This window comes from Gymnogyps californianus, chromosome 16 (assembly GCF_018139145.2).
Source record: "Gymnogyps californianus isolate 813 chromosome 16, ASM1813914v2, whole genome shotgun sequence".
Classification (NCBI taxonomy): Eukaryota; Metazoa; Chordata; class Aves; order Accipitriformes; family Cathartidae; genus Gymnogyps; species Gymnogyps californianus.
In genome coordinates this window covers 14,609,471-14,635,329 of record NC_059486.1, presented here as the reverse complement: position 1 = coordinate 14,635,329, position 25,859 = coordinate 14,609,471, and the positions used below count along the sequence as shown (strand labels likewise).

Genomic DNA, 25,859 nt, shown 5'->3' with positions numbered 1-25,859 from the left:
GTCATTGAAAGTCTCCCAAAGGCACACCCAATTAATTTCTACTTTTACTGAAGCAAAGAGCCTAAGCTCAATTGCTAGCAAAGAGCTGTTGCTGCAGAACCCGCTCTATTATACGTCTCTTTTGTTGCTGTAATGATCTATGTGGAGTAATTACAAAAGCTTGTTTGTTTGAATGACTAAAACTCGTACAGTGAGATGAATACTTCATCTACAGAATGACATGTTTCCTGAACGTTTGGCTTAATAGTAATTGTACAAGGAAAATGGGGTTTGCGCTACTGGCCTAACAGCACATACTCCACAGTAAAATTAGAGGTAGCTTTCCAGAATGGTCTTGTGTTATAATACTATATATGTTGTTCTTATGCAGATTATCTCGATAATGGCAATAATAAAATGGCAATCCAGCAAGCGGATAAACTGCTCAAAAAACACAAGGATCTTCACTGTGCAAAGGTAAGTGTGATTGCAGTGCACTGACCTCGTTTGGTGAGCATAGCTCTGAGACTTGGAGTGTTTCGCTGTGCCTTTCGAGGAGTGTCCATGATCTTCCAGAGACCAGTGTTTTCTGAACCCTCTGAAACATCTCGGGGTGTTCTCGTTCACACGATATCGAGTTTGCCTGAAAACTTGTACGGATCCTCTTGGTGAGGTGCCTCTAATGACTAAAGTGTAGTTGGTTACGCCTGAGCTAGTTGTCTAGCTCCCTGTCAGAGCCACTGCAAGCAGCCTTGGCACATGGGCTGCGCCTTAAAAATGCCTCTTTTAGACCTTAGTTTGGGATACCCATCTGTAGTAGTTTGGACCAAGACGTTGTTTTGGGAGGTGTATTCCTTAGTAAAACATAACAAGGTGATTTCTGGAGGCATTTGCTCTTCTGCTTCTTGTTCGCTGCCCTCCTTGCTGTGCCCCTGTTGAAGGGAAAGGAGTTCTGTTCCTCGGTTTTCTGAACATATGACTATCTTTCTACTTTTTTCTTTTTCCCTGTGGATTTTCCTCTACAGTTCTTCCCACTTCTACATTTTGAAAGCTTCCCAAGCTGAAGCGAGTGTCATTGACCTGAATCTCATTTATGTCACTTCTCTCTGGCCAGTTACTGAAAGAAAAAAAATGAAAATTGGCAGGACTGGTCAGTTTTCAGCCTGCAGGTAGGGAAAACTGAGTGGCAGCTGATGCCTTGGAGCGGCCTGCATGTTTGTTAAGAAATGCAAAGCCACGCTATTTGATGCAGCTTGCATCTGGAAGTTTTCCTCTACAGCCATATGGATTAGAAGCTTAATAAAACCTGAAGTTCTGTAGAAGTAATGAGGTGGTTGGGCAAAGCCTCTCCTCACCAGGAATAAGAGGATTTCCACTGGTAACTGCCAACTGTGTTTCTAACAGCTGCCTCTGTGTTGTGTCAATAGGTTCTAAAGGCAATTGGCTTGCAGAGAACTGGCAAGCAAGATGAAGCGTATGCTCTGGCACAAGAAGTAGCAGCACTTGAACCCACAGATGATAATTCCTTGCAAGCACTAACTATTCTTTACCGGGAAATGCATAGACGTAAGCTTTTTCCTTTGCTTCTCTTAAAAATCATAATTATTTATGTTCTTCCGGAAGTATATGTGACCCACAGTTTCATGGGAAATGTGCAAAGTCCAGGGTTCGTGTATGGGTGTGTTATTGAGAGACTCAGAGAATTTAAATGATGCCTGTTATAAATGCCTCTAAGGCTCTAGTGATCACCATAAAGCAAAGAACCTTGTTTAGGCTTCTCTCATTAACATTACTGTGTACACGGTTCCTAAATGAATGGCATGCTAATAATCATCCATCATGATCAGCCTGTGAGTTCACTTTTTTTTTTTAATGAAAGCTACTGGAATTTGTTGTCAGTAGATGTGGTAGAGATGACAAATCACATGGTCTGTGGTTTGGAGTGTGCTTAATGCTGTGAGATCGTAGTCGAGGGGTTCAGGCCTCAAGAAGCTGTGTGACAAACAGAAAGGAAATCCTGGCCTCTCAATTTGACCGCATTAGCTTTTTCAGTACAGTTCCTTGTAGCGATAAGGTATTTTAAAATTACTAAATCGTGAATGTTTGAGTGACGGAGTAAAATCGCATGTGCTTTTCTGAAAGAAGCCAGACCTTATATACTGCTTATCTATGGCTCTAAACAGTTGTTGCTTCTGGCAGCTTCTTGTGGTTCTCGGTGGTGGTAGCAACATTTATTGTTGAATTGCTGGAGCAATGACAATGGGGTGAAACAACTTTTGTGGAAATAGATATTTGGTATCAGTCTGCAATATAGCAATTGCTTATGCTCTACTAGTTTGTTTCTGTCTCTATGTGTGTATGTGGAGTTAAAGCATAATTTCTCAAATAATATGAAATTTTTGTGTGTATGTGAGACTTCAATGTAAAAAACCCCCTGAGAATGTCAGAAGCCTTGCTGTGATTCTGAACAACTTGCATAAGCATTAAGCTCAGGTTTCTAACTTTTAGGTTTGTAACTCAGAAAGGAAATGGTGGGTGTTAGGCACTTCCACTTTTGGTCCTGCAAGAAAATTGTAATTAGATGTTTTATGTATGTGTGTTGAGGATATGTAAACTACGTGAAAGACAAATTACATTTAGTTTTCTAATACTACATTGAGATATGATTGTATGTGTAAGGAAAAAAAAAATCTGGAAGGGTGAAAATGTAAGAAAGTTTTGCATATTATATCATCATAAGTATTTAGTCATGATAGGCCTATTATTAAAAAGTATAGCGGGAGGTATTTTACTTGTTAAGAGTACTAAAATAGGCAATTGGGAAATAACAGGATATAACTAACATAAGTAAACCTACAATAAGAGTAACTAATTTGATATTAGGCTCTGAAAATGTTCTGTGTTTTGATACATCATTCATGTGGAGCAGTCATTCTGCCCGGAGTAGAAATCTTCATTCAGTTTGATGCTCCAAAATAGATAAACTTTCTTAAGAAAAAGACTTAAGTACTTCTGAGAAGTTCAGTTGTTGCTGTTAACTCTATTTTGAGGTTGGTTTGTTTGGGTTTTTTAAGCATTTTCCTCCTTTGACTACTGTTTGTAGTGCTTGGGGTCTTGGGGGAGAGAGTACCATTTCTGTGGTTGAGTGTAATTAGTTTACTGTTCAGAGTATTGCTGATGCTATCTTTAGGTAGCTGCGCTTTAAAATTATTCCCAAATTTGTCTTAACTCAAGCATCTGGTTTTGGTTTAGCGGAACTGGTAACTAAACTTTATGAAGCAGCTGTAAAGAAGGTTCCCAACAGTGAAGAGTACCACTCTCATCTCTTCATGGCCTATGCCAGGGTTGGAGAATACAAGAAGATGCAACAGGTACGATCAACAATTTGTGTTCCGGTCATTTTAAGCTGTCTTTTTCTATATATCTTACTGTTAATGCCTTTTCATATTATGTGTAATCTTCCAGAAAGCTAAGCTGGGTTAAGGCAGAAGTTATACTCTGTGTTAGTTTTTACAGAAAGGCTTAAAAGACTGTTATTTAGGGGATGGGTTATCTGAAGACAAATGCTTTCTTTTCCTTACATGGGATAGGACAACTGTGCCTTTCGTGTGCATATCTGGTCTGATAGAATATGTTGGTTATTTTGGGAGGTTTTTGTCAATCTGTCTTGAACAGTATGGTGGTTACGTATGAGGAGGTGTATTATAAAAGAATTCTGGAATAGATAGAAGATGATCTAGCAAAATCTTCTGATCCATGTTTAGAAACTTGCTTTAGTCCTTAATTTGCTGTTGTCTTTGGGAAGAAAAAAGTAATCTTGCCCATGCTCTTACCTCTGGAATCTAACATATAACTAGGTTTGTATTGGTTGCAATTCAGTGAAGAAAAACTAAAAAGCGCTTCCTTTAAGTACATCTTACTTCTCAGTTGGCAGAACAGTGTCATGCTGGTTAGTTTTGTTTTCATCCCTTCCAAATTAGGTGCCTGGAGAATGCCTATAAATGGAAGATTCTTTTCAAAGCATGCGCGCTCACTCTTCTGTATAAAAAAGCACAGAGAGCCAAGTAAATGAGTCCTAAACTCCTTCTCGTTCCCACTGTGTTAAGGTGACTTGAATTTTTGTACAAGTTTGGTTTAAATAACTAAAAGAATATATTGAGCAGAAGTGTTATTCTCCATTGTAGCCCAACTTGTATGCTGTTTGAGTTCAAGCTGTAGATAGGGGCTAAGTTATTAATGTACATGAAATTACAAGCCTCATATGACAATCTAAACTTCAGGGATGTGACTGTATGTTAATTGTACTCCTGTCTACGACCATGAGTGGAAAAAATGCCAGTCTTACACAGATAATGGTATTTAACATTTTGTATGTTTAAAATGTCATACAAACACGTATCTAGTTAAGTTAGCCAGACATTGTCAGAGAGTAGGATGTTCCAGATTGGCCTGTGCATTCGACCTAAGGACTTGGAAATGCAAAGAGTGTGTGGATGCTAACTGATTGGAGAGTGAAAATAAACCTCAGCGTCCTGTGTTCTGGGGTATTTCAGCTGAAAGTACTGGAAAATGCAAACTGAGACTGCAGTCAGGAAATTGGCACAAAAGTCCATCTGTGGTGGTAGACTGTATTATATGTAGTTTCTTAAAATTAATTACAGATTTTGTATGGGTAAAAGTGTTGTCCATCATATATAGGCACTGGAAATCTGAGAGAGAAATGTGTGAATAACTGTTTACGTGTTAGGCTAGAAAATCTTGAATACTTTGGCTCTGCTTTGATACAGCCAAGCTTTCAGCTCAACCTTTGCTTGACCACTGCTTTGCACATGTGGGTGACCTCATGTTTCAGGTATCTGAGTATGTGTATATGAAATGAGTGTTGAAGGGCAGTTGCTTACAGGAGGGAGGCATGTGCTTTGGCGTGCCTTTTAGCACTGACTGAGCATACTAGTGAAAATCAGCACTGGAAATAGCCCCCTCCCTCCTAAAGAGTAAGTCTTCTGCTTCCTGATGTAGTTACCACTTTTAATTAAAGCTATCGTATGTTTAGGCAATCATACATGCGCCTGTTCATAGCTGTTTCTTGTCAGACTTACACAAAGTACTTGATCTTTGAAACATTTTCACCCTCTGTTTTCTTCTTTAGCAACGTGTGTTAGGAAGGAAGGGCTCATGGGTTGATAAAAGTCTTCCCATCTAGTTGCTAATTCTGTGTTGTCTGCTGCCATCATTGCTGCTTAGCTTGTGTGTCATGAGAGCTTATAAACAGATAATGTTTCAGGAATGATGAAACTTTGTCTTATATTTTTCAGGCTGGAATGGCACTTTATAAGATTGTACCCAAAAATCCTTATTATTTTTGGTCTGTGATGAGCCTGATTATGCAGGTGTGTACGGTGTTGCAAATGAGATTGACTTTCGCTGCAGGTATAGTGCAAGTATAGAAATGTTCTGAGTGAAAATATTAGAGATTGTTTAAGTAAAATGTGTGTTTGAACCGTTTCTGTATGTTGCTGGGAGAAGGACTGAGCCCTCCTTAAGTAGCACTGTTGATGTGGTCCAAAATGAATGCTGTAGTGTTGTTATAATGCAACTTAACTGGTCTGCCTTACCATGTTTATACAACTTGAATTATTCTGTCATCTGGACTAGTACCCTACTGTCTTTTTAGTTAGAGAGCTAATGAATAAAACCTCAAATATCTGCAGCTGCTTAGTCAGAGCTGTTCCTCTCTGTAACCAGGTTATAAAGGCTCTAGGAGGAAATAAACGAGAGCTCTGGATTTAGCATGTCTTTAAGACTGCAGAAAGTCTGCAGGAATAGACAGCAGATCAGCTGTGCTGCTGTTAGTTGAGATAGCAGATTCAGGCACTAATCAGGCAACCTGACAGTGTTGGCCAAACAAAAAATAAGCATGGGGGCATTAATCACGTTCTCTAAAATACTGTGCCATAGAAAACACAAATGTGTTCTTGCTACATATTATTTGCCATGGGTATTTTGTGCCTAGATGTGTAAGTCTCTGGACAATGTAATCAAGAGTGAGCGTTTCTGTATATCGCTAGTTTTATTGCTGCCTTTTAACAGAGCAGTCGCTCTGTGTGTGTGACAGATGGCAGCTCTGAATGTGTGGTTTGGGAGGGGGCTGGAATTGAAGCACCTGAGTGTTTTTTTCCTCTTCTAATGGGGAAAAAAGCAGTGGGTGGGACAACACAAAAAGTTGATGAGCTGTTACAATAATTCTTCTCTTCCTTAGTCTATTTCAGCACAGGATGAAAACCTCTCAAAGACGATGTTTTTGCCACTAGCTGAGAGAATGGTGGAAAAAATGGTGAAAGAGGATAAGATTGAAGCTGAGGCTGAAGTAAGGCTTGCAGATACTTTCAGCTTGGTTTGAACATTATTGAGACAAGGAATGCACTGTTCAAGGAAGTTGATTATTTTAACAGTTTTCCAAGATAATCAGTAGTGTTCTGGAAGTAAATGTGAATGTGGCGGGACAGAAGGAAAACCAAGAGCAGAGGGTTGAGAGGGATTTGGGAGTCGTGTAGCCAAGGAAATTTTTTGGCATTTGATTTGACTGATGAAGTACTTGGTTTTGCTCTCTGGGAGGCCCCAAGAGAAACTTCAGGACTGAGAATGGAAAAAAGACCTAAATTCCTGAATGTTCCACCCCCTGGGATGCTAAAGATAGCTTTGCAGGCCTGGCTATCTCCTATTTCTAATGACAGTAACACAAGCCACTTTATTTCTCAGCACACCTGTGTATTGTTTTACTAGCAAATTTGCTTGCAGTCTAATCTTTCTTTTAAGGTCGAACTGTACTACATGATTCTGGAACGTCTGGAGAAGTATAAGGAAGCCTTAGATGTTGTGAGAGGAAAACTAGGAGGTAACTTACTTTGTCAATTAATGATCACAGTTGTGTGGAGGACACAGCAGTTCTCCTTTGCTTCAGCCTTGTCCACTGGTTCCAGAAAAAAAAAAGGCTGTAAGAAGCCTGACTCTTAGCACCAGTTTCAAACAGTGATGCAAACTCTGGAGGTGCTCTCGTGCAAGCTGGTTTTACCCACCTGTTTATGGTATTTAAGTGTTATTCAGTGATGAACTTTGCAGCAGTATGCTTAGCAGTAGTAAATTGATAGCATGTAGTTGGTTGTAGCTGCCATCTTAAAAAAAAAAAAAAGTTCCTAATATCCTATATTTTTGAGGAGTCTTTCTGGCGATTAAGATGCACTTGCAGTTTTAAGGAATTGGGATGTGAAGGTTTCCATAGGAAGTCTGTCCTTTCTATCCTTTGAGGGCCTCTCTTCTGTTCTCTTACACTTACTGTTTTGCATCCTGGGCTATAATAAGAAGCTTTATGCAGAAAGTAGAGAAGGAAATGCATTGATTAAATAAACTTGCCCTTCTGTTTTTAATTTAGAGAAGCTGACAAGTGAGCTCCAAAGCCGCGAGAACAAGTGTATGGCAATGTACAAGAAGCTGTGTAGGTGGCCAGAGTGCAATGCGCTGTCGAGAAGGCTGCTGCTGAAAAAGTGAGATTATATTTCTGCAGTCCTACTAAAAAACTGAAGAAAAATTTCTGGCTGGTTGTGAATTGCCTTGTTTAGTGGCTTTTGTAAATGGTAGTTAAAATAGAAGAACATCAGAGGATCTCAAAGCATTTCCAAACGTTTGCACTCCAAAGCCTGAGGAAAAGGGCAGCAGAATGGAATGTTAAAGGGACATGGTGAAGGTCACAGGGAGAGTCAGTGTCAGGACTGTAGTTGCTTCCTTTTGAAGGCTGACTTTAGTGGCACATAAAGGCTGTGCTCATTGTCCAGCTCTAACTTTCGTGGTGGGAGAGGAGGAGAACTGCATTTACATTTAATTTTCTGGAACTTCATTTCTCTCACTTGGCCAGACTTCATACTGGGAAATGCCTGTAATGCTTTGAACAGATGCATCAGGAGAGAGCATACTCGTATGATCAAATCTCTCTCTTGGAACTGTCAAGAGAGATTTGTTGTTTGCTTTTTGTATTTAGCTGTGCCCTAATCTTAAATATAAGTTAAACACAGAGGAGGAACTTCTGCCTTAGCATTTTGTGGGGATATTAATGAGCTCTGATTGGAATGTAAATGTTAAGAGGAGAGTTTGTAGCTTGCCTCAATTCTTTATTGAAATTGTTTCCTTTAATAAGTTTCAAGAAATTCAGGGTGGTGGCATTAAGCTGTGAGACCTTTTCAAGGAGAAATTATTCTTATTACAGTTGTTTTTTCTGTAATATGAATATGTGCTATTCCTTAAATTCAGCTTTTGCAAGGAGTGCAGTTTTAGAAGTGAGTTACTGTTTTGGCAATTCCCTAAACTTTGTTCTGTGCCTGATTTTTGTTTCAGCTCAGATGATTGGCAGTTTTATATAACTTACTTTGATTCAGTGTTTCAACTCATTGATGAATCCTGGACACCTCCACCAGAAGAAGAGCAGTAAGTTAGCAGTTTTGCTGTGGATTTGTTTTTCCTTTGTGCTGCAGTGAAGTGTTTGCATTCCTATATTCAATACAGCGCTGTCTGTGTCTTGGGGTGACTTCTTGACATCAGACCCCAAATGATGTGTTCTCCCTGCTTTGTTTTGGAGGCTGGCAATAGCTGATTGGAAACAGCTATTTAAACAGTGGTTTGTACACTACAGAACTCTTCCACTTCGTATTTTTCGTGGTGATCGAGTTAGAGAATCCATCATGCCAGGTTTCCTTAAGAGTACCCTGGGAGTATGCTGAGCACATGTTATCAATGCCCTAGCAATGGGAAAAATCAAAGAACCTTTTGTCTCTTTAATTGCACAGCTCTTTGGAAGGAGAGGTACACTATTCTATAGAGCAAGCTGTGAAATTTATAGAAGAGAGGATAACAGAAGAATCTAAGAGCTCTCGGCCACTTCGGGGACCATATTTAGCTAAACTGGAGCTGATTAGACGTTTGCGATACAGAGGTTGTAATGATGAATATAAACTAGGTAAGAGCCACTAACTGGATGATGAATTAATCTGTTGGAGAGAGAACACAAACTTGGGACAAGTTCTTTGCTAAATGACTGAGTTAAATACAATGTCTGTTATTAAAATGTACATGCTGTTGTCTGTACGTAAAGAATTTTGAAAGCATTAGAAGATGAGCCTTGAAGAAAGGCAGGTAGTTCCAGACTACTCCAGGGCTTGTAAAAGCAAGCAGGGAAACTTTCGAAAGGACCTCTGGGATCTAGGAGCATACAGTCACTGACATTGTAATGAAAAGTGCTTTCCTGATGGACTGCTTTTGTAGAAAGTCCTGCTGTTAGGCTGTAATCTCTGCGTGGTTTTTCATTTAAGTTTTTTGGCAGTAGTACCAGGTTTTGCTTTTTAAAAACTTGGATTTAAAAATCGCATTTAGGGCATCAGTGAAGGAGAGAATGTGATTAGAGCAACATCTGTGCTACTTACTAGTTCCTTTTGTATTTCCATCCAAAAATAAGTTACTGTTGGTTAAGTGGAGGCTGTATGCATGCCTGTTATGCTGAGCTCTTATCTGCCAGAGAAGCTTGAATGAAGCTCTTGGGGTTTTTTTTATGTGTCCTTGGTTACCAAAGACATTGAGCCTCTGTTAAAATCTGCAGTAGTGCAGCTATCTGTTTCTTAAATCGCTATGTAATCTTGAAGCGGCGGGGGGGAAGGCATTACCAAAGATTTCTCATAGTGATTTTACAGATTAAAAAGATGAACTGGCCTTTTACCTAGGTGATCCAGAAGAACTGATGTTCCAATACTTCAGAAAATTTGGGGACAAACCCTGCTGTTTTACTGATCTCAAAGTATTTGTGGATCTCCTCCCATCCAGCCAATACACAAAGGTAAGGAAAGATAAAGAAGTGTTGGCAGGAACTGCAGCGCTTGTTTGCACTCTGGTCCCTTTATCTTAAAATACCTGTGGATCCTATTAAAAGACTGGAAACATCAAATTTTTACCTTCTGTTTGAAATTCAGAAAACTCTTTGCACTGTAGAAAATACAATGAACATCTGAATACACTGAGCAATTTCATTCAGAGGATTTTTACCGGAGACTAAAAACTAAGTTTGATCCTGCAGAGTCTCAGACCCAGGTGTAGTAGTCATTTGGCTTTTTTATTACCGTTTCGAGGTGTCAGGGTGCTTTGAGATGTTCTTGGTTGAATCCTCATATCAAAAATAAAAAGCTTGTAATGCTGATGAAAGTTACAAGATACGAGCTCGTATCTTGTAATGAAAAGCTTCCTAGGAATTGTAGTTCAATTGATAAGCTACCTGATTAGCTCACTTTTAAATGAGTAATCTCTCATCACTTTTGTTTATAGACCACAGCTTACAAAATGGAGTAATGTAACACTACAGAAAGACCACCCTGTTCGTTCATTTGCAGTTCTCATTGTTGTGTACTGTAACTTCTGTTTTACGAAGATATCCTCCTCTTTCCCTTCCCACCCATCACTTGTTTTTCCCATTAAAGTTACTTGTTTAATGGGAAAAATCTGTTCCTTCATCTGATGCAGGTAGGGTGTCACATAGATGTTTTGCTTGGCTCTGCTGCAGTGCTGAAGAATGGACACATTGATACTGATCAAGGGGGGATCGGGAGACCTATAGCAACTCTTCCAGAATCTTTCTGAAACAAGCTCTCTAACTGAAAAGACTATTTGTGCAGAGTCATGAGCAGCTCGTTGAATGACTTCAGCAGCTGGGAATCCTGTCACTCACCCCATTGTTTTTCTAAGCCATTGTGTGAAATTATCAGAGCTGGGGAGGGCTAGACAGAATCCTGGATCAGCCAGAGGCTGTTGAAAAATGTTTGTAAACAAAGTGTAGATAGTGGTGGTGTTTTCTTAGTTTATTAAAATATTTTTTGGCTGCTGATGCAAGCTTTTCCCACAGCCTCACTACTAATGAGAATGGTGGCCCTGGCACCTATGGGTTGCTGCTGATGTTTTATGTTAAAAGGTGTGTTTTTACCCCACTGGCAAGAGATGTGGTCAGAAGGATATTTAACTCGTAGTTGTGGAAATGGTGATACCATTGCAAGGTAACCCTGAAGTACTGAACAGGTTTAATCCTAGCTTTCCAGGAAACAAATTCTAAACCCAGAGCTGGGGGGAATGGTATTTAAGAATAATAGTTTAGACTACAGTTTTGTCACAGTGCTTGTAAAACCATGACTTTGAATAAGTCCTCTAAAATTTTCTGATTGGCCTTAAAACTGCTGCTTATTTAGTGAATGTATCGTATTGTGTCATACTGACATATTAGAAGGTCTTCCCAGTGTATGGCTGTCTTCTGGCTGTCATGTCTCTGAAGCATGGATCTGCAGCAGTTTAACTCGGTCAAGAAGGTGTGTAGCTGAGGAGGTTGAGTAGTGCTGAAGTGCTGATGAGTTTTTGAAATCTGAAAGTTTAAGTTACTTAAAATATTTATAGATTGTCTTAGATTTATTCTTGTTTCACAGCAAAAGATGCTGAAGTATCCTAGGTAAAGTAGCAGGGTCACACTGAGGCTATCCACAGCTGGGGTGTCTTTTTTTTTAAGAGTTCTGAATAGCGTTACAGTTCAGTAGCTGAGAATGGTGATCTCGCTGGGCCACTAGACACACGAGATATTCCAGAAATAATCATCGCGACATCAATCTTGACTTCCTAGAGGCGTAAATTGGAGTATGCAGCCTAGTGATTTGGTTGACCTTGCTCAGCTTGGCAAAATCTCAGACTGAAAAGACTTGTCCGCACAGTCTTCATCAACTTCTGTGGGAAAAGTGGAATTTGTGTGCATGGTGCTATGTGTTCCTTCTATCTAGCTGTCATGCTTTTTTCGTCAAGCATGCATTTGATGCAGTTCTTCTGTTTCAAGACCAAATGTAGTAAAGCTGAATTCATTGGCTTTAACTCAGTTTTAAGTTTGTAAACACTGTTGGATTTTAGGGCAACAAGAAACCACTGTCCAGCCCTGACTGTGTGTTGTGAGAAGTATCCTGTCTCCCATTAAAATTGTAAACAGTGAGAGGCTGCTTTTCTTACAACTTAATTCAAAAAATAAGTCATTAATCGAAGATGATGACCTCACTGAGTACAGCGCATTACTTCAGAGTTGAGAGAAAATGTAACAGCTAGTACAAAACCACTATTTCCTGGAAGTGTGCTGTGAAGTCTTTCAGTAACTAATTACTTTAATTGCATATGTTATTACTGTGAGTGTTAACAGGTGCTTGAACTCCGTTGTGTGTCAATGTATTGGAAACTTGCCTGTGATTTATTTTTTTCCTCCATCTGTTTGATGAAACTTGCTCAAAGCTATTGAGTGCAACCAGAACTGTGTGCTCACCACCTTTCAAAAAAAAAAAAAAAATTAAAAAAAAACCCAAAACCATTGAAACCAGCTCTTTAACCACTGATTTCAGTGTGACATTAGGGTTGATGCTGACATTTCCACCTTGTTTTTCTTTTTGCTTGATTTGAGGGAGGAAATGATGCCTTCTGTTTGTGCAGTCCCAGATGCCCTGCAGAAGTTAACAACAGTGTTTCTCTTTCAGTTCATCAGTCAATTGCTGGAAGTAATCCCTCTGTCGGCAACAGCAGAGAGCGAAATCGCACTGCCAGCCGATATCAAAGCTCTGCAACAACATTTGTGTGTGGTGCAGCTCTCAAGATTGCTCGGTATCTATCACAGCATGGATAAGAAGCAAAAGCTGACGGTGGTCCGGGAGTTGATGTTAAGATACCGCCATGGATTGGAGTTTGGTGAGAAAAATCTTGAAGTGAATGTTGCAGTTCACTCGCAGCTTTTTATGAGCAAAAGTTGAGAGCTTTTTCAGGGGGGCAGAACAACACAAACTCCGATGGCAAATACCACTATTGGTGCACAGCATCCATCATGCCGCTAGATAATACTTTTGCTTTCTCCTTTATGATTACATCCTTGGGCATACCTGAATTATCTGTTTCCTTCGAATTTTTTCTTTTCAGTTGTGTGTCTTAAAGATAAATGAGACATTCCTGGGTAGTGCAGATGGTACATTTGTATGTTTGCAAAATTGCCTGTGCCTTTAAGCAAAGCCAGGCTTTATCACTGGTGTACGTAGGACAAGTATCTGGGCAATAATATTAATTTGTAAATCTTGCAGTTGTAGGAGAGTCTTTTTTTTTTCTTCGGCAGGTGTCAACATATGAAGTGGCCCAAAGTCCACTTGCGTGATGAACAAATGCAGCATGTATACAGTTGTTTCAGTTTTTAAGACAACTCTGGATTTTATAAATTAAGCTGTGGTTATCGTCTGCCAGATAGCTGTGTCATTTGATAAAGCTGACAATGCGCGAAGCAGCTGACAGCACTGTTAGTAATTCAAGGGTAACTTTTTTTTTTCTGTTTAGGGAAATCTTGTTTGAAAACTGAATTGCAGTTTTCAGATTATTACTGCCTGCTTGCGGTTCACCTGCTGCTCGATTTGTGGCTAGAAGGTATGTTCCTAAAATTGTGTCTTGCTTAATACCACCCTGGATGGTTGTGATAGGGAGACTGTGTCCCTGTGGCCAGCGTGTATGTGGCATGGCTTGTTAGGCCCATAGCTTTCTGGGTTTTTTCTCAATATGAGGTATTTCAGGAGTCCCTCTGTTCAGTTGGTGTTTGATCTGAATCTCACTGACCTCTAAAGGGATTTAATTTTTCTGATTAATTCTTGTAAGTACTGGCAGAGCTTTGCTGATGACTCTGGCAGCTCAATGCTGGCTGCCTTCAGAAGCTTGTTCTGAGTTTCCCATGTAGGTAATGTTTTCTCTTCCTTTGCATGAGTTCTGCTGAGAACTCCTTTCTGATATCAGAGGTGTTTTGAGAGCATTTCCTTCCCTCTCTGACATACTTTGTCTTTTGGATCCCTTGCTTCTAGACCTTCTGCTGAGACCTGTTGCCCTGTCTTGAGTATTCCTGTACTCCACATCTGCCTCTTAGCCTCCTAATCCCACAGAGTTAGTCTCCAGTAGTGGCTATCCGTGGGCACTGTTTATATTCCTGCCCTTTGTTGTAGTTGTCAGTTACGCCTTTGTCTTTCCCGAGGAAGATTTAGTCTTTAACCTGAATAAATCCATCATCAGGTTCTTGGCAGGTCACTGGTAGAGTGTGGGCTCTTGAATTCCTGGCTCTGTGCTGTTCTCTTGCATAATGCTTGGAAGTGCTTTGTACGTATAAGCTAGAAGTCCTGAACAGTCCAGGACTCATCAGGGAAGGTCACTTCTTCTGCAGTGTGCCTGTGTGTGAGTGCTTTGCTCTGTACAAATGTGAGCTAGATATTCCCTGTGAGGAATTATTCATCCACATTTCCCTTAGAGAGCAGCTATAATGCTGGGGTGGGTGTTATGTTTTAAGGGCAGCAACGTGGCTGATGAATGCCATCTGCGTGTTTAAATGCATGGCACCATTTTGAGAGGTGTGTAACTTGAGGAAGGAAGCTTCAATGCCAAAGTGAACTGTGCTGTCAGTGTTCAGTGCCTCTCTCTGATCACGCCTGTCTGTGTTTTGTCTTTGTCACCAGGTGAAGAGACGGCTGTGTGGCAGTGTCTAACTCTCTTAGAAGAAGGCTTATCTCATAGTCCTTCTAATGCTCAGTTTAAATTGCTGCTCATTCGAATCTACTGCAGGCTTGGTGCATTCGAACCTGTTGCAGAGCTCTATTCCAGCCTTGATGCGAAACACATACAGCACGACACCATCGGGTGGGTAGTATATACTGAGAATAATTGGTGATGGTGACCCTCCAGTAACCAGTCCTGAGATCTTCAGTTTCCTTTGCTGCTGACAGTTAGCAGATTATCAGATTTTCATACGGTGTTGTGTAAAAGTGTTTTGGAATTTTGTGAGACACATCTACTGTAGTACACTCGCCTTCTTGTGGAGTATCTTTCCTGTGTGATTTTGATCTGTTTGGGGTTTTCAGAGTATTAACTAGGGGGAATCTGAAAGAAATTTGTGAACCATGTATCTTGATGCCAGTTATAGCTTGGTGTTCCAGCTTGTGTTATTGCTCAGCAAAGCTTGGGAGCGCTAGTTAAAACAAACACACCAAATGGCCTTGCCTTGGTTAGTGTGTTTGCAGGTATCTAAGTAAAGCTCTTGCACAGTTAACGAGGTGGATGGAGGAACTCCAAGCCCCCACATACTGTTTTTAAAAAATTAAGAATTTCTTCCATTACTTCTAAAAGCCTAAATTTTAATATGAATGTTGAGAATGCCCTCTGTTAAATCTCCAGGCTTTTCATTAAAGCTGGACTGTGCTGCAGTTCTCTGTTCAGAGCTGTGTTTGAAATTCAGGTTTCCCCGGGGTTGTGTGCTGATGTGTGACTTGCGCTGTGTTGTCTTGCAGCTATCTTCTGACGCGCTATGCAGAGTCACTGGGCCATTACGCTGCTGCATCCCAATCCTGCAATTTTGCACTCAGGTTTTTCCACTCCAACCAGAAAGATGTAAGTTGAAAGAAACCTCTGTGTCCTTGTAACAGAGCAGTATGTCAAGATGCCTTACAGTAGTCTGTGCCCTATGTAAGGGCTTACAGAATGTAGTGGTTGATAACGTGATAACAAAGAGGAATATTATGTGCAGTTTTGTGTTTGCAGTAAAGGTTGCCTCAACCTGTGTTTCTCATTACAAGAATTTGGAACTTACTGTTATACGGGGTTTTGCTTCAGCTTTCAATTTATAAAAGCCACTTTTAATGCTCCTCAAAAACCAGGTACGATTACTTTTAAATGAAGGGATTGTGATTTTATGCAATAATTTAAGTGAAATGTCATGTGGCAAATAAGTCCTGGTGTCATATAACTTCTAGCATTTTGGAAAGTCATACAGTAGCCAGGGATGGTGGGTCAAGATGGTGATGGCATACTTATGAATCCTTTATATTGCAATCACTGAAGCAGCGTGTTTTAATGATGGCTGTCCTGGGCACACAGGGGTGGTGGGGAATGCACATCATTTTAAAAGGTAGGGAAAGCAGAAGGAACAAGGTGAGAGGATTTCAGAGGGGAAAAACTGAGCCTTGAAAACTCTGCTTCACTGAAGGTAGAGCAGAGCCCATGCAATAACTGCATTATTTTGAAGTGATAGGATCGAATTGCAAAACCTAGTCTTGTGCTAATGGGAACTACCTGTTTTATTCAGTTCACCCCTAGAAGCGATGTGAATGAAAAGAAAGTTGTCTTGAATGAGGGTCTTGGGACTGGAATGGAGGAGATAGCGCGTGGAGAGTAGCTGAATTCCTCCAAAGAGATCAGGTGCTTCCTGAAATGCACGCCATGCCCTAGGCATCTAGCATGCTTGTAGCTTGCTAATTAGTAACTGTACTTGTCCATAATCTTACTTGGAACGTACACTCTGATGTACATTCTGATACATTCATAGAGAAAATATCAATTCTGTTTCAGAATTCCCATGGAATCTATGAAAAATGGGCTAGGTAGGAGAACAGTGGAACAACACATTTTTTTAAGTCTTGGTGGAAATATATTGGGCAAATAGGAACAGAAATAGTCCAGAATTGTGGCAGGGAAGTATATGCATGTTAGTCCATCTCCCTAAAACTTGCAAGGCAGTCCCATTCTGAGAAGTGGGAATATGTCCTGTATATTTATATTTCACAGTTTGATCACTGTTGAGAGGTAGGTGAAGAAAATTATTTTTACTTCATAAGAAACAAAGGTGCAATCCAGTTGTAACTCTTCCAGTCAGCCACTGGCTAAGTTGACTCCAAAGGCTCTGCAGTCATACAACTTGCCTTCCCACTATCCCAGCAATAGATAAAAACACAGGACTTGTCTGTACTGAATAGTAAAGATGCTCACACAAAGAAGTACCCTTGCTCTGTTGGCAGCCCAGGTTATTCCTATGTACGAGATACCAGTTGCCTTTTACTTGTGCCTGGAAGGTAGATGCTGAGTTACTGTGACCTGTGCCTGACACAGAAATTTTACTGTAGGGAGTGGGATGCACAGAGGAGCACGTGGATTGTACGATGGGAGCTCGCTCTTGTCTGCTTCCCTCATTTGCTCATTGTTTAAGCACTGATTCTACTTGCTAAGAGTCTTTGGATTCCTGGGTACAATGTTTTGTGCTGGAGTGAAGCCCTGGATCCAGACAGCTTTCTCCTACATGTCTATTGTTAGAAGTGGCGGCTTTTTTTTCTTTCTTTTTTTTTTTTTTTTTAAATGAGGAGTAACTTGTTCAGTCTTGTTTAAAAGTCGTTTGGTGGATGCTAATGAAAAGCATACCTGGAACCAACTGTCTAAATAAAACGCATGACTGCTGGGTGCCAGGTGAAAAAAGTGAACCAAAAAAACTATCGGATATGATTTGTCTGCTTGGGAACACTGCATTGTAGAGCATCAAGAAATCATCTTTCCCTGGAAAACAATCTGAAGTAACTTCAGGTGTGGTTACCTTGGGAGAAGGTTATTCTCTTTGGCATGAATGATGAAGGTGCTTGCAGCAGAGAAGAGCTGATTGTCTCCAGTAGCTCAACGTCTGTACACGGATGAAGACAGCCACGTTCCAAGTGCTGTTGCTAGGAAAATGCTACTCAACTTGTGTTCCAGAAATCCTGAAAAGGCGGTGCCTGAATGGTTCGACCTGCCTCGCTACTACACCTTAAAAGGTTGAAATTGCCTGAGGGGCGAAAGTTGTGCAATCAGCATTATATAATTCTTCATGCTACAAGATAAGGAAGTGACTCTGGAACCCACTCGCATCATGTCTCGTCTGGAGACAGAGTATTGCGACCAAAGGACCATGAGCCGTGGTTGGTCTCGGCTAGCCAAATCTCTCGTGTGTTCTGGACGCTTACAGTGGTTATCACCTTAAGATCCTTTTAGTTGGGAAATGCATCAAAAGCTGTACTAATTTGCAAATAGCAAGTGTCCTTTAAACCAACCATAAGGTGCAAATTGGAGGAGGTGAAGGCTCAATTCAGGAGCCTAGCCTGTTCACCTAGGATGATGGCATGACAAGAGTGGAGACGAAAAAAGGGATTCCTTACCATAAGACATGTCCCAAGTATCACAAGGTCAGAATCTGCTACCAGTTTCTGTGCTGCTGTGGTTCTGCTGGGGTTGCCCCTTCATACTCAGGGTCCTGATACCGACTTCCCGTTCAAGTCCCGTAACAGCATCTAACTGCAATGTTAAAGGAGGACTATCCTTTAAAAGTTACCTTTTTACAGGATTTCAGATACTGCCTGCTCCCCTCTAGGTTGATGTTTAAGATAGCTGGAATGTCTGCTACAGCACAGAGAACATGTCCTGTGGCACGCTGTGCGTGGGACTCTGCCTAGAACAGGAAGTGTGGGATATAAACGAAGTGGTCTGGCATAAAAATATAGCTACTGATTCAGACTGATTGCTTTGGATAAATACATTTTCCTTCTGACTTGCTGAACTGAACAGCCTGAAGTGAATCCTGTTTAAGAGTGGGTCCCATGAGTAACAGCCATCTAGGATGCTGTGCAGGCCTGACATAATATTTCTGCTCTGGGAGAGGATGCCAAGGACAGGGAGGAGAGAGAAGGCAGTATTGCTATATTTGGCCAAAACTAAAAAGGCAACTTTATCCTTCTCAAGATAGTCCTCCTTTAAAAATGCAGAATCAGAAGTAATCTCTCTAATTTTCTTGTGTCCGTCCGTCTTTAATTTCTCCAGATACTGCAGGCAAACAGAACACCAACGTGTCCTATGGGGATTTAAAAACCACGTCGATGCAGTTGAATTAGCACCCATAGCGCAATCCCGCAGCCTGACAATGAACTCTGCAAGGCTGTTTATCAGAGGGTATGTTGTTGAATATTTGGCATATTTTTTTCACACAGTGCAAATAACCAAATTTCTTAGGGAAAAAAGACAGAGCTACCTAGAGGATATTTCTTATTTTGGAGGGGGAAAAAAAAAGAAGGTGGCTTTCATCTGTCAGCACTAGCTTCTAGTCTTTCAGAGCCTTCCAGACAAGTTGAGTCTGTTAGTACCATGTAAAGTTCAGTTAACCAGAGGCCTTTCTGGTGCCTCTCATCTTCAGTGTATTTCATAATCTTGTTCAGAAGAAAATATTTGATTTGCTAAAATTTCTCAATTGTGGGGTAATTCTGATGTAAAAAATACAGCCATCTGTCTTGACTGGGAGCATAAATAGTTCACTCTGTCTCTACTGTTAGAAATTTTCATTAAAATATAGTGCTTGTTCGGCGCTCCTTTGTCATATAAATCTCCTTCTGGAGATTGCTTGGACTGATGTGAAATATTAGTTGTGTGCCTTGTATTGCTGCATTTCCTCAGAGGGGAAGCAAACTATCCCATGGACCCTGACAGTTTCCTTTGGTGTTTAGATTGTATTGTAATATGTATACAATGCGTGATATTATCTTGTGATACTGTATTAAAAAATCTAATAAAAAAGAGAAACAAAAAAATGTGTGAGTAATTTTTTTAATTTATGTTGTGGTAATATGTGATGCACATCCAAGTCAGTTCCAGAAAATCTGGGATATATTTATTTTGCCTGAAAGTACTTCTCACAATGAAACAGTGATTTCATGATTTGAATAATGCATCTCAAAAAAAAAAAAAAAAAAAAAAAAAAAAGAAAAAAGCCTTCCAAAATCATCTCTCCCCTCTAAGTATTTTTCAGTCTTGGTGGCGACGGCAACGTGATGTTTCTTAGTGTTGGTTTGGTTATTAAATCACACTGCCCAGTGGAGCATCTGGGCATTCTCAAATTAAAGTAGCAAAACTGCTGGGGTGACTTGGACAAGCAAAAGTGCAAGCTTCTCGCAGGGATTGAGTATCTGCCAGATTCTGTACCTCTGGGTTAATGAAAACCACAGAAATGCAATTTCTTGGCAACGACCTTGTTAAACTCTGTTTTTTCTGAATTTATGGACGTAACTAATACAGAGACGGTGTGTGTTTTCTTGCAGACCTCAGAATATATCATTCAAGCCTACAAGTATGGTGCATTTGAGAAGATCCCAGAATTCATTGCATTTAGAAATAGACTGAACTCTTCCCTTCACTTTGCGCAAGTTCGCACAGAACGGATGTTGTTAGACCTCTTACTTGAAGCGAACATGTAAGTACAGCAGCAATAAGTGCAGCACCTTGCATGTGAAAAAATTGGAGATTTGTGCACGGGCAGAACACTGGCCAAGTGAGACCTTGGTGAGCTGCACTTGCAGCTCTTTGGCAGAAACCTGTGAGCTACGTCTCTCTGCTTCTAATTTGCTCTCCCCTTCAGCATCCTTGTCAGTACCATGCATGTGTAACATTTCTGACATCAGAAGAGTTGAACAGTGGAGAGGATGTGGTCTGTTAGTGAGCTGTTTTCTCTATTTCCAGTGATCAAATGTTTGATTTAATGTTGCTTGTTCTTACGTACAGATCAACCAGTTTAGAAGAAAGTATAAAGTCCATGAGTCTGAGCCCAGAGGAGGATGACATTCCGTGGAAAGATTTGCGTGACAACAGAGACCTGACAGTCTTGTTTAACTGGGATCCAAAAGACAGGTGAGTAGAAATATCCTCAACTGTGGAGTCACACCTTTTCCTTACAGCACACATGGCAAAGAAAATCCTTTCAGGGCAACTGCCATATTTAAATGTTCTCTAGGCTGGCTAACTGCAAACTTAACAAGCATCATTCATCACTTCTAGCCGTGCTGCCTTTTTTACATATTAATACAGTTTTCTGAATTTCTGACCGCTCCTTCCTCTTCATACAGTATTCGATAACTTTGGGTAGGCTTTTGTAGCTGAGTGAAGCTTGCTGCTTTGCAAAATTGAAGCATTTGCCTGAAAACATTTGGTGCCTTTCTCTAGGGACATTTCTGAAGAACATAGGAAACTCTCACTGGAGGAAGAAACCATGTGGTTGCGAATCCGGTCTTTAACTTTAAGGCTAGTAAGCGGACTCCCAACTCTTAGTCACACTATTCAACCAAAGAACTCTGAAAAGACTGCAGAGAACGGCGTCTCATCCAAGATTGATACAATTCGATCCCTGCTTCAGCAGCTGGAAGCGGCAGTGGATTCAGGGAAGAAGTTTCTAGAACAAAAAATTCAGGTACCCGTTAAGGAAAAAGCTATCCCCAAATATTAAATGAACGTGAATGCAAGCAGAGAAACTGAATGCATCTCGTAACGTCCAGCAGGCTGCAGAATGCACTTAACTGACCCTGAGTTTGTAGTGTATGAATCTGACTGAGAGATGTGCCAGAGACAAACACTGTGTTCTGGATAAGGAAAAGCTGCAACACCTTTATCTTTTTCTTTGCTTCTTGCCTAGTATCCTGTCCTTGGCCCTCCTCCTACCCGAATGGCTGGCTTCTTCAGTAATGGCAGCTGTCAATGCCAGACTAGCTTGTTTTATCTTGTTAGTGATATTTATGAACTAGATACCAATGGCTTAGGTAAGTGTTTGAGGGGCAGGGGTTTAACCAGATTGTCGTGATGTGTGGTGGGAGGGAGTGAGATGTGTCTCCATTTAGTTTGAAAACTACTAGGCGTTGGCTGATGTGGACCCAAACTGTTACTTGTGTGTTAATTTTTTGAATGACACTAAGTTATCTGGGAGACGACGCCTTAATTTAATGTTTTATGCGAGTCTTCATTTTTGTACGGTATATGTTGATGTAATAGTGGATCCTCTTTGAAAGCAGTTGCATCTGCTTTTGACTGCTAACACTAAATTACATTTAAATGCCTCTTAGTTTTCTGGAAGCAGAAAATACACAAATTTGTAGTCTATAACTACTTTTTTTTCTTTCAGAAGATTCAGCAGAAATCCAGGAGAGGATAGGGAATAGTTTCAAGTCTTTAGTAGAACGACTAACAGGTAAATGGTAACTCAAGAATAAACACTGGTAGCTAAGCTAGTGCTTCACAGTGCTCTGAGGACATGCTGCTGAGCGTGCTGCAGTTATGGGGAGTGTGGTAATGCATCTGCCAGACCCCTTTGAAAGATACTTGAGAACAAGGCTGAGATTCCCGTTGGCTCGTCTGATCATGAAGCTGTTGCATGCCACAGAATGTCGTTACGTCCTATCATTTTGCTACCTTGCAGCCTAGTTTTAGCAACTGTTGTCTCCCTGGTACTTGGTCCAGGTGTGCTAATAAATGGTACGGAGATACTGTTTGTAATGAAATACAATTCAGAGGAAACTTTAGAGCTGGACCTTGTTGAGAGGCTTTGGCCAAATTTATCATTAACTGCTTAGTGGTCAGTCCTCTAACAGCTTTGCACACTACACTGAGATAGGTATTGTACAGAAAATACGCATTTAAGTTGATCTGTGTGTCCTGAATAAGACTTTTTCTTTTTTCTTTTCAGACTTGTTCAATAAATGTAAAGGTGATTTGATTGAAGTCAGAGATGGCACCTTGAAAACTCATCCAAACCTGTTAGAAAACCTAGTCTTCTTTGTTGAGGTATTTTTTTATTTGGAAACCAGAAATTTTGGAGTACTTAAAGGTAGAAATGTTGGGACTAAAACACAGTGAAAGTGCTTTGATCTCAGTAACTCATGAAAGCAGAGGTTTTTGTTGTATATTCTAACTACTCTGCGTCTTACCAGTAGGAACACTAAAGCGAGTTTAGAAGCCTCCTGTAAATGCAACTTGTAACATACTTGTACCTTTTTTCCAGACTCTCTCCATTGCCCTGTGGGTATCAAGTTACTGTGACAGTGTCCTCCGACCTTTTAAATCCAACCTGCAAAAAAAGAAGAAGAAAAAAAAAGAAAGCAGTGTAGCTATGGTAGAGACAATATTCCTTTCTTTTCTCCCCTACCCCCAATCCAACAGCATATTTATACTGAAAGAAAAATCAGGATAGGTAACATGTTAATAAACTGCTTTTCATAAACTTTGCCTTGTAGATGCTGACGTGGGTTAGAGATTTACTCAGTACTAATTTTTGAAACTCCTTTTCTGTTTAAAATCAAATGGTGACGTGCCACATCTCTGACATCACGTGACAGCTTTTTAATAGGAAACACAGTTTAGAGTATCACAGGCTTTCCTGCCTTGAATGTGCTCCAGTAAACTTCTTAACTGGTAGTGTTTATCTGGGTAGGTAGATTATAGCTTAGCATTGGGGGCAGGAATAGAATGATAGATGTTACAAAGTGAGTTGTCATATAGAATAGTCATTTGAATAGGCATTAATATGTGTTTAGAAATTAAAAATATGTATTTGTTTTTATAGCCACCTGTATTTACACATTTTCTGGATTACATTACTGAACTACAGACATTAACTTCCAATGTAATAGATCACATCAAAGGGCTTGAAATCATTCTGACTGCACTAAAACTTGAAGAGCTGTCCCTCAAGGACACTCTGCTTTTACAGGTAAGAACTTGTGTGCTCTGTACGTTTGTGTGTGACAGATAACAACCTGTACGTACACGCCTATGGGATAACTTTGTTGAAAGCTGCTTTTCACCAAAATGTTTTACTGGAAGGAAAAAAAAGGAAACCAAATCAAAACCCCCTGTTATGATTGACTTAATTGCTCTTAACCAGAGGTTAGAGACCAGACTGCTAGAAAGCTTAGTTTTAGAGTGGTGAATTACGTTTTTTTTTTTATAGTGACACACTGACTTTGCCTCATCTGATCAGCTCCAGCTTACTGCACAAAATAATCTTAAAAAATGAGATCTAAACACAGGAATTTTAAAATATTTTCATTTTGTGTGGTATATTAGTGAAGAAAAACTTAAGGTTTTAACGTTATTTTGTTGTCTGTGATATGAATTATTCTATTATCTGTATTGTACATGCCATAATGGATGCAAAATACTTATTCCAGGAAACGTTTGAGATTCACCTACTGCTGATTAGTCACGTCCCTGGAAACAATTACTTGATCTTTACAGAAAAGCAAGTGGCAACTTCCCTCCCCCCCCAGCTATATAGGGAAAACCAAAGGCAGGAGCAATAGGCACTACCCGTGCCAAATTTAGACACATGAAGTGTGGGCCTAATGAGGAAGCTTGGCTTTTTAAGCCATTGCAATCGGATAAGAGTTAAACTTTGTGATAGACAAGTTAATGTTACTGTCATAAGGGATCCTCTAACAGTTCGATACTTACTATGAATGTGTCTATTTAAAACAGCAGTTGAGATCCTGAAATTATCTTTGAAGTAGTGTCAGAGTCCAGCTAAGAAGTCTAGAGGTGACTGAAAGCATAGAATTGGAATTTCCTTTATGGTGCTCTTGAAACACAGGTGGGGAGAAAAGGTGCAACATAGGAAAGTGGTGGAATAGGCATCGTCTTCTGATATACAGGGGAGAGGGGCTGGGGGAGTGGTGAGTTGTGCTTCTTGTCAAAGAAGGATTGCAGATTCCAGGAGAAAGGTTTGAGAGGGGAGTTGTCTCCTCACCAGTATTGATTTGGGGGGTGGGAGAGACTGAGTAGGAGAAAGCACAGGCAGAAGTTGTGTTACCCAGGACCCCCACAAATTCAATTAGGAATCAGAACTTAGGACAAAAACAGGTCTCCCATATATTTATCTAAAAGGGGAAATTTGGCTTACAGGGCATTGGTGTTCAGGTTTTTCTAGATGGGAGATCTGAAGGCTTTTGAATTGGGAAGGATTTAAAAGCTGCACCCATCTATTTCAGAACTGCGCTTCTGTCCACCTAAGCTGCTGTTAGCCAGCTTGTATTTTTTCAGTTAGATTGTCCTATTTATTTCATAGCACATAATTTAAAATTTCCCTTGTCTTGTTGCTGTATAAGGCTGATGTAGAAGTATCTCTCATATATATATATATATATGAAAAAAAAAAGAAACTGCAAAAACTGATAGCAAGGAAATCCCTTAGACTGTATTTAATGCAAATTTGAATGAAACCTAAAAAGAGCATTTTCTTAATATCATCAAAGAATCTTCACTTTAAAGGGATGAGACACTTTCCAGGTAGTCATTGATCTTTGTAATTTTTCTGGTTCCTCGCCGAGTCAGCAAATTCCTCCAGCTTTCCTTTGATGCAAGGCATCAAATTACTACACAAGGCAGATCTGGAAAAAATAACCATTAGCACATGGATTTGAGCAGAAGCATCTATGGGAGCGTGCAGCTTTTCCTGTGTTTGTTCACGATGCTTGCTATTCTGTTTGTTATTTGACATTGTTGCAGTAAATCCTGATAAACGCGGTCTGTATAGCTCTGCTCAGACTTGGAGCTATATTTGCAGCTCTGTGTGTTTAGAGCTAAAAGGTGCTTTTGAAAAAGTCCTCGTGTTCAGGTATTAGCAAAAATTCTGGCGTGATTCAGGAATGGAGTGATACTGGCAATGTGTCAGCTGAACCTTGCCACTGATGTGAGATTTTCCCACATCGGATTGGTTTACTCGGGCTGTGCCTCACAGGCTTTTCTGCTCGTTATCTGTGTCTGCAAAAGGCATCCTGATAGCAAATCACTTCTTGACAGAACAGTGGTTATGGCTGCTGCTTTGGGTACCAGGATTTGCTCTTTCTGCATACAGAAATACAGCATCGTTCATGATAGGTCAGTGCTAACCTCGCTGTACCTGCAGGAGCAGTGCCAACAATTCTGCATGATGGTCGTCCTCCTAAAAGCCTTTTAGCGTGGGCATTTTAGAAAACTGCACATGAAAGGGAATCTAATCCTTTGGGAAAGCTAGGTACCAGTGTTGCTGAATTAGTGACGTCTGAACCTGTCCCAGCCACTGCGGCTCACTATGCTTTGGAATTTGGTGTAAGAGTCTCTTAGTTGGTCAGCGTTCATTTGCTCTTTGACTTCACTTTTCTGTGTAAGAAATTCTCTGCTTTAATAAATGCTGACTA

The 25,859-nt window shown here is 40.3% G+C and overlaps 1 protein-coding gene across 1 annotated transcript in view; it reads left to right on the top strand.

Moving 5' to 3' along the window:
* Nucleotides 1-25,859, top strand: part of NAA25 (N-alpha-acetyltransferase 25, NatB auxiliary subunit) — a 32,659-nt gene that overhangs the window by 3,195 nt on the left and 3,605 nt on the right. Inside the window, exons 2-23 of the mRNA XM_050906484.1 lie at nucleotides 371-456; nucleotides 1,407-1,545; nucleotides 3,232-3,350; nucleotides 5,295-5,369; nucleotides 6,239-6,346; nucleotides 6,796-6,874; nucleotides 7,409-7,520; nucleotides 8,365-8,454; nucleotides 8,814-8,983; nucleotides 9,741-9,853; nucleotides 12,555-12,762; nucleotides 13,393-13,479; nucleotides 14,547-14,727; nucleotides 15,375-15,474; nucleotides 19,965-20,116; nucleotides 20,425-20,550; nucleotides 20,863-21,106; nucleotides 21,329-21,452; nucleotides 21,812-21,877; nucleotides 22,373-22,470; nucleotides 22,688-22,798; nucleotides 23,249-23,395. Of these exons, the coding sequence (XP_050762441.1) occupies nucleotides 371-456; nucleotides 1,407-1,545; nucleotides 3,232-3,350; nucleotides 5,295-5,369; nucleotides 6,239-6,346; nucleotides 6,796-6,874; nucleotides 7,409-7,520; nucleotides 8,365-8,454; nucleotides 8,814-8,983; nucleotides 9,741-9,853; nucleotides 12,555-12,762; nucleotides 13,393-13,479; nucleotides 14,547-14,727; nucleotides 15,375-15,474; nucleotides 19,965-20,116; nucleotides 20,425-20,550; nucleotides 20,863-21,106; nucleotides 21,329-21,452; nucleotides 21,812-21,877; nucleotides 22,373-22,470; nucleotides 22,688-22,798; nucleotides 23,249-23,395 (2,735 nt within the window). The remainder of the gene's footprint in view (nucleotides 1-370; nucleotides 457-1,406; nucleotides 1,546-3,231; nucleotides 3,351-5,294; nucleotides 5,370-6,238; nucleotides 6,347-6,795; nucleotides 6,875-7,408; nucleotides 7,521-8,364; nucleotides 8,455-8,813; nucleotides 8,984-9,740; nucleotides 9,854-12,554; nucleotides 12,763-13,392; nucleotides 13,480-14,546; nucleotides 14,728-15,374; nucleotides 15,475-19,964; nucleotides 20,117-20,424; nucleotides 20,551-20,862; nucleotides 21,107-21,328; nucleotides 21,453-21,811; nucleotides 21,878-22,372; nucleotides 22,471-22,687; nucleotides 22,799-23,248; nucleotides 23,396-25,859) is intronic.